Below are 7,805 nucleotides of genomic sequence, written 5' to 3' on the forward strand. Positions count from 1 at the left end.
GTAGATGAATGGGAAGAGATTGTAGTTTAGCAAACTATAGAAATATCTTTCTCCTATGAAGTTAAACAGCCTTTAAAATGTCTATGGCTATGTCCTCAACTTGAGGGGATCTAACCATCTTCCAGATGATGTGGGCCTCTGGACACACGCACAGACACCCACACGGATACATAGACATAGGGGTTTTTATTATTATTTAGACAAGAGAAATGCACACATTTGTAGGGGTGATAGGAGGTGAGGGAGTGGTGTATCTTCTCACAAAGGGAAGATGGAGGTGCCCACAGTGCCTAACTGCTTGTGTGTCCATACAAACATATATATACATATGTATATATATGTAAAGCTTACTTAAAGAAACAAAGCCAAAGTCCTTAGGAGCATGGGTGTGGTTTGCACTCCTAGCTGGTCCATCTCTCTGCTGGAACTCTCCCTCTAATTCCTGCAAGTTTCTGGTGTGTTTGAGAATATAGAGAAATGGTTGGGGAGACTGCTGATGGCCTTCGCTAAGGAGCCATTAGCTAGTGTTTTACTCTGGGTTCTCAGCCGAGGGAGACAAGGATGGTGGTTTTGTTGTCGTTGAAGATCTAATTTCCATCGTTCTGTTTAGGCCAAACATGACTTGTTAGATTTTTTAAAAAAAGAAGAATCTAATGTGTTAGATAAGCTCTTGATGTCATTTTTTAAAACTCAAAAAAGAAATTACTTTTGATTTAAAGAGAATCTGCTTCCTGCTTAAGTGGCTAATATTTTAATTAAGTCAGGAGTGAAGTTTTTCTGAGAGTCTCCTGATAAACTCCCTTTTATGTTGATGGTAATTAAACAGATCCCTGAGGGCACCGGGCTCTGTGCGAGGCCCATGCTAATTGTCAGACATGAGACACTGACCAGTTGGTTTGCTCTTGAATGGTGGGCAGCATGCTGTCAGCTCTGCGGCTGTATTTTTATGTATTGTGAGCTGTTGTCAGGGCTAACTGGCTGCCTTTGTGGCTGGAGATGTTGCGCAAATTGAGGCAGATGGCTCAGATTCAGACACGTGTCGTCCAGAGAGGGGAAAGGGGATTGGCCCTGCAAAGTGGGGTCGCAGCAGGTCACAGACCTGCTCCACACTTGTTAGTGTTTTCAAAAGCTCCTGTGTGCTACTTTGTTTTCCTCCAGTCATCCCTGCAATCAGACTCCCTCCCCTCAAAATGTGCAGAGCGTGGTCCAGGAGGGAGAAGGGGAGGCCTAGGACGGGGTGCCAGCCTTCCTCTCGGCCCGAGCTCCCCTGTGCATGCAGAATGAAGTAGTGGGATGGACAGAAGCCCGCTGAGCCTCCGCAGCTTTCCAGCCGACTGCGGTGTTACAGGCTGGTTTTGCTCTTAATTCCATGTAATTGGTAGGTTCTTCGTGTCTTGGAATTTAGTGATAGCACATTAGACCTCAAGCTCCCTCTGCTCTATCCTAAAGCACAAAGAAGGATCTAATGTCCTGAATATAAAATGGGGGTATGGGGTGGCACTTAGCTGTCATGTGACTTTGTTTCATGTCACCATTAACAGTAGAAATTGTATTTGGATATTTCATGTGAGCCACTGAGACTTAGGGAAAATTTTATAATGTATATAAAATTAACTTCTTGCAAAATCATTTTCAGATATGAGAGATTAAAATTCCAAGTTCTTCAAGAAAGATAATAGTTCTTAAAGTGTTTTAAAAAATAAAAATATGGGGGTTGGGGATTTAGCTCAGTGGTAGAGCACTTGCCTAGCAAGCGCAAGGCCCTGGGTTCGGTCCCCAGCTCCGGGAAAAAAAAGAAAAAAAAAATAAAAGTATGGCGGCATATTTGAAATAGCCATACGCATGGTAAAATGTTAGCTGCCAAAAGAGTGTGTGTTTCCTAAGTATATGATAATGAGATTGCCCACATGCATCTCCGTTCAAACTAGGGAGTGATGCAGGCTTCCTCAGCTTGTTCTGGTTGGAAAATGTCTACAGCAGCCTGCATGGGCCAGGCAAGGGCTGGACAGGTTGTTGATTTCTCTAAAGGATGCTTGGCTTTGGGTATGGAACGGTGAGGATCCTTCAATAAATTATTTCATTAAGAAAAAGAGTTACTTTAAGCCTATTTGAATGAATGCTGTCTCCTCCTCCTTTTCCCTACTCAGGATAAAAGGTCTCTCTCATATTTTTTCCTTGCAGGTTTGCAGCTAAAACTGTGCACAGTGGGTCACTGATGCTAGTCACCGTGGAACTGAAGGAAGGTTCCACAGCCCAACTTATCATCAACACCGAGAAAACCGTGATTGGCTCTGTGCTGCTGAGGGAGCTGAAGCCTGTCCTGTCCCAGGGGTAACCTGCTTACATCTGGACTTCAGAACCTGGCACAGAACAAAGTGCCTGGCATCCACGACTGCTGCCTTTCATTTATAATAATAGCCCTTCCATCTGGCAGCGGGGAAGAGCGCACTCTCGACATTCTTGTCTCTGCTTTAGAATGCTGCTATGTCTGTCATGTACACGCTCCTCTCCCTCCTCGCTTTGCTAACCAAAGAACATATATTTTACTGTCCATTTTCTCAACTCCTCAATCCACGGGGCATCTCCTCTGCCCGCCGACATCTTTTGACCTCATCTTCCTTCTGGTGTTTGAGAATGATGGATGTGCATCAGATACTGAGAATGTATTGGAAATCGTCCTTCCTATGGCAGGAGGCAAAAATTAGCAAGGAAATGATCTGAATGGCCTCTCAGCTCGGTATATGAAAAGGAAATGCCATACTTTTTAAATTAAATGCAAAAAAAATGGCCTCTCTGAAAATCCCATTCTTTGAACTTTCTGGTGTTACAATTGGTTATCGACAATTGTCATCATGAAATCCCCTGAACATCAGGGTGAATAAAGGAGCACATGAATAGCATTTGCCTCTCCAAATCCTTCCTGGCTGGACTTCCTGTGTGCCCAGGTATTTCTGCTCACACTGGGAACCACAGGGCTTAGCTAATAAAGAGAAACTTCTCCCAACAAGGTCAGCTGTTTGCTTCTCTGAGATGGGTTCAGGGAGCAGCCTGCTCTGCCTTAAACTCGAAATCCTCCTGCCTCGGCTCTCCCTGTGCTGGGATGACAGGCATTCGTGAACATACTTAGCTCTCCACACTAGGCAAGCATTGTGACCCTGCTGCACAATGGCCGTGAGCGCTCTAATGACAAACCGGAGCCTTGGTGTGACGTGAGCCTCTCTCTCTGTCCAGGTTCTCTTGTAGCGATCTCATGACTAGGCTGCTGCAGCTGCTAAAGAAAGCAAGCCTGGTTCCCTTTCCCTTCAAAGACGTTAGTATCGGACCCTTATCAACACTGACGGGGACACAGTTGACCACATGCCATTTAAAACTGTGAGAAGTAGCATCTCTCTACAGGTTGTCTATTTGCTAATTTAGGCAAGAAACCGTCTTCCTTCAAGTTACTCTTTATAAATCAGGGAACTTTTCGAATGCTTTGCTTTTGCTTTTGTTGCTGCTGCTGGTGAGACAAGCCCTGGTTGGCTTAGAACTGACCGTATAGACTGAGCCTGCCTCCACCTTCCAAGTACTGGGTTTACAGATGTGCAGCAGCCCCTGGCCGATACCTTTTTATAAACTGGTTAAGAAGTCGGGCTTGGGGGTGCACGCTTCAGGTCCAGCACTCTGTGGGTGAGGGGCCAGCCTGGTCTATATAATGAGTTCCAGGACAGCCAGGACGACATAGTTGAGATGGTTTGGTGGCTTTTCTGACACTGGCGATGCCGAAGCAATAACGGTTCTGTTCCCTCCAGTACCAGACCTGTTCTCTCTCTGCCTTCCTGGCTGGCTGGCTACTGGGCTCAGCTCATCTCCCACACCGGACTCCAGAGCAGCAACGACTGGAGATGTGTGCCACCGAGCCTGTCAACAATCATTTTTAATGCATTCTTTATTACTTGTAGTTATGTGTATATGTGGGGGTAGGGTTCCTTCAGAGGCCAGAGGTGTGAGATTCCCTGGAGTCACCTGATGTAGGTGGGGATTGAACTCAGGTCCTCTGGAAGAGCCATGTGTGTTCTTCCCTGCTGAGCTGCGCCTCTAGCATAACAAGAATGAGGTGAGGAGACAAGGAAAACTGAGGAGGTGTGTGTGTGGGGCAGGGGGATTGACACACATAGCACACAGAAAGCTAAAATCAGAATGAAATGTTTTGAGCCCTACTAAGAAGAGCGAATAGTGAGTAGGGCGACTACACATTTCATCTTGTACAATGACGAGAGCAAACAAGATGGTTGGATTTTTCTATTTTTAGTCAGAGTACACCTGTAACCTCAACAAGGCTGAGGTAGGAAAATTGTAATGAGTTCCAGGGCCAAAAACTAAAACAAATGTCTGCTCTCAAAATAGAGCAATGACACGGAGGGAAGAGAACGGTCACATGTCGAGTGTAACTACTCCTGAAAGATTTTGTCACCCAGTGACATCACACCCAGATTATCTTGTGTAAGAACACACTGTGTTTGGACAATGATAAAGCATTTCTCAGAACTCATCTCTGTTGCCAAGCAACACCTCACTGTGTTGCCCGGGAAGCCCCTGTTCTCTTTACTTGGGGACCCTGTGTGATTTAGCGGTCCTGACTCCCAGAATCCCCTTTGTGGGCTGCAGTGCATCAGATTCCCCAGTGGGAACCCTGCATCTCAGGGCTTTGAACCTTGGATATTTAGTGACTTTCTGGGATGTTACCCAGGCTGTTTTCTGGAGGGGAGCTTACTGTCACCTGTCAGAGGGGAAAGTTCATGTTGTAATCTAGAAAGAACCTGATTTTTCTTAGGGTCCACATCTTTGAAAACGTGTCAAGTGTTTCTATTTTTCTAACTAAGAATTTCTGTATCGGTTACTTTTGAATAAAGTTTGGTGGTTTTTTTTTTTTTCTCCTAAATAATTTACCTTTGGCTTCCAACTTCCATATTTAAAGTCTGTGTTAGAGCTGGGGAGATAGCTCGCGGCAGTTCTCAATATGTGGGTTCTGACCCCTTTGAGGAGTCACACGACCTTTTTGTAAGGACTTCCTAAGACCATCGAGAAACAGATATTTACATTATGGTTAATAACCATAGCAAGGGGGCTGGAGGGATGGCTCAGCAGTTCAGAGCACCGGCTGCTCTTCCAGAGTTCAATTCCCAGCAACCACATGGTGGCTCACAACCATCTGTAAGTTCGGACACCCTTTTCTGGCACGCAGGTGTACATGCACGTACAGCACTCATATATAAAATGTATCTTTAAAAAGGTAGCAAAATTACAGTTATGAAGTCAGCATAGTATGAGGACTGTATTAAAGAGTGGACGGAAGCATCAGGAAGGTTGAGAAGCGCTGGCTGGCTGGGTAGTAACACTTGTCTCCCCAGCCTGGCTTCCTGAGTTCCGATCCCTGGAACTCACATGTATAAAACTCTGGCTGAGTAACACAACTATAACCGTGCACTCCAGGGTGCCAAAATGGGAGGCAAAGACAGGATAATGGCCTGGACACCTGCAGACCAGCTAGCTTGAAGCACCCAGTGTAGAAGCAGAAACAAGGGAGTTGGCAGAAACCAACTCCCAGAAGTCCTCTGACCTTTCCATGCTCACTGTCCTGGGATGTACACCACACCCCAACACATGCACACATGCACTCGAGCGTATGCACACAGTGTGCCAGTTTGACACAAACCAGAGAGACACCTGGGAAAAGAGAAAACTTAAATTGAGGAATTACCTTCTTTAGATTGGCCTGCGGGGCATATACCTGGGGTAACTTCCTGATTGATGCAGGTGGGTCCTGCCCACTAGGCAGTACCACCCCTAGGCAGGTGACCACCCTGAGTTGTATAAAGAAACAAGCCAGTCAGCATTGTCCTCCGCCTCTGCTTCAGCCCTGCCTCCAGGTTCCTGCCCTGACTTGCCTCCGCCATAGACTGATCAGGACATACATACCAGGAGAAGCCCACCCTTCTGGGCTTGCTCTATGGTCAATGTTCCATTGCAACCTAGAAAATGATCTAGAACAGACAGTTGTTTGTTTCATGTATGCGAGTCCATGAACAATATGACCAGTTGGTAGTAACATATTTATAGTGAAAACTACCAGTGAAATCATGTTGCCACTGGTGGTTTAATATTTTAAAGCTATTTTCCACATAAGTGAGATCAGAGAATGACAGGTGCCCCTTTAAAACTGTCCCATTGAGTCTGGCTGCCCAGTGCTGAATTCTTAATTCTAGCTCTGTGGGTTTCATTTTAATGTTCACTTAAAGAGACATTTTATGTACACCCATCTCAAAGGATGGTCCTCAGAATGTAATCCATACCGAGTCTCATGTTTGGTGCCATGTTTCCTACCCCACCCCCACCCCCACCCCCACCCCCACCCCCACCCCCACCCCCACCCCCACCCCCAGTCATCTTCAAACATAGCTAGATTAACTGCGGAGTTTGCCCAGGCAGCCTGTGCTTTTGTTAAGAATTTGCTTGTTAGGGGCTGGAGAGATGTCTCAGCGGTTAAGAGCACTGACTGCTCTTCCTGAGTTCAAACCCCAGCAACCACATGGTGGCTCACAACCAATGTAATGGGATCGATGCCCTCTTCTGGTGTGTCCGAAGACAGCGACAGTGTGCTCACATACATAAAAATAAAAGTTAAAAAAAAAAAAGAATATGCTTGTTAAATTCCAGAGAAGATAAGAATTCAGAATGCTGAGGAATGGGGGGAGGGGTGGGGGTGGGGTTTGTTGCAGCTGAAAGAAAACTTAAGGCCTTTCGCCTTCTCCGTTCCTTCTCTGCACTCTCTGATCTTACAGCAAACTGTTTTAAATGGAAGAAAATGCTCTGTGTAAAAGAGAGATAAAGCAGGTGTCCTGTGATCTGGCACAAAACCACAGCTGTGCCACTCCCTTGTCTCTAAAGCTGCCCTGAGCTTTGTCAGACACACAGTCTCTTAACACACTCACACACATACACCTCTCTAAGAAGTTTACACTGGCCTGGCCAGATGGCTCATCACATAAAGGTCCTTAACCATCAACCCCGGTGACCTGAGTTTGATCCCTAGGACCCACATAGTGGGGAGAGAACCAACTCACGAAAGATACCTCAGACCTGCACACGGCACGCTTGTGCACATACTCACATGAATTAAATCCATTCAACTAAGGAAAAGAGAGGCTGGAGAGATGGCTCAGCAGTTAAGGGCACTGGCTGTTCTTCCAGAGGACCCAGGTTCACTTCCCAGCATCCTCCTGGGAGCTCACAATTGTCTGTAACACCTGTACCAGGGCAAAACACTAATGTGCACAAAATAAAAAATTATTAAAAGTAAAGGAAGCCCATGCCATGATCACAATAAAGAAATGGTACTAAGGGCCTTCCTCAAGATAGGGAGCAAGCCCTACTTTGCAAATGCCATTTCTTCCATGCGGATGCTAAGGTACCCATTCCCACTTCCTGCAGGTGCCTCACCTGAGCTCTGGCTGACTGGTGGCCCTGGGTTGTGCCCGCTGCTGTCAGTGCTCTGTCAGTGGTGGGCCGATATCCGTGACTTCTTCGTCTGCTCATCTCTCTGAACCCCCTCCCTCCCTCCTCCTGCCTACCTTCCACCTTAGCTGTGACTGTAGAGAAAGTCTTCGTGGTCACTCACTGTTCTCTTGATTAGAAAGAAAAGTTTAATTTCCAGCCGAGCAGGACGGAGGCGTCACTCACAGGAAAGCCCACCTTTGCATGGACCAGAGGATGCTTTTCAGGGTTCTCAGAGTCGCCACGCATTCCTTATGTGCCTGCCTGATAGA

At 46.3% G+C, this 7,805-nt stretch overlaps 1 protein-coding gene across 4 annotated transcripts in view; it reads left to right on the top strand.

The window, feature by feature from the left end:
• Ap3b1 (adaptor related protein complex 3 subunit beta 1) overlaps nucleotides 1-2,900 on the top strand; it is a 200,184-nt gene extending 197,284 nt beyond the window's left edge. For all 4 annotated transcript variants that reach the window (NM_001429216.1, XM_087621631.1, XM_087621632.1 and 1 more), the window contains one exon: nucleotides 2,182-2,900. In NM_001429216.1, coding sequence (NP_001416145.1) covers nucleotides 2,182-2,335 — 154 coding nt within the window. In that variant the 3' untranslated portion in view covers nucleotides 2,336-2,900. The remainder of the gene's footprint in view (nucleotides 1-2,181) is intronic.
• Nucleotides 2,901-7,805: the final 4,905 nt, after the last annotated feature.

This window comes from Rattus norvegicus, chromosome 2, assembly GCF_021556685.1.
Source record: "Rattus norvegicus strain SHRSP/BbbUtx chromosome 2, alternate assembly SHRSP_T2T, whole genome shotgun sequence".
In the NCBI taxonomy this organism is placed as follows: Eukaryota; Metazoa; Chordata; class Mammalia; order Rodentia; family Muridae; genus Rattus; species Rattus norvegicus.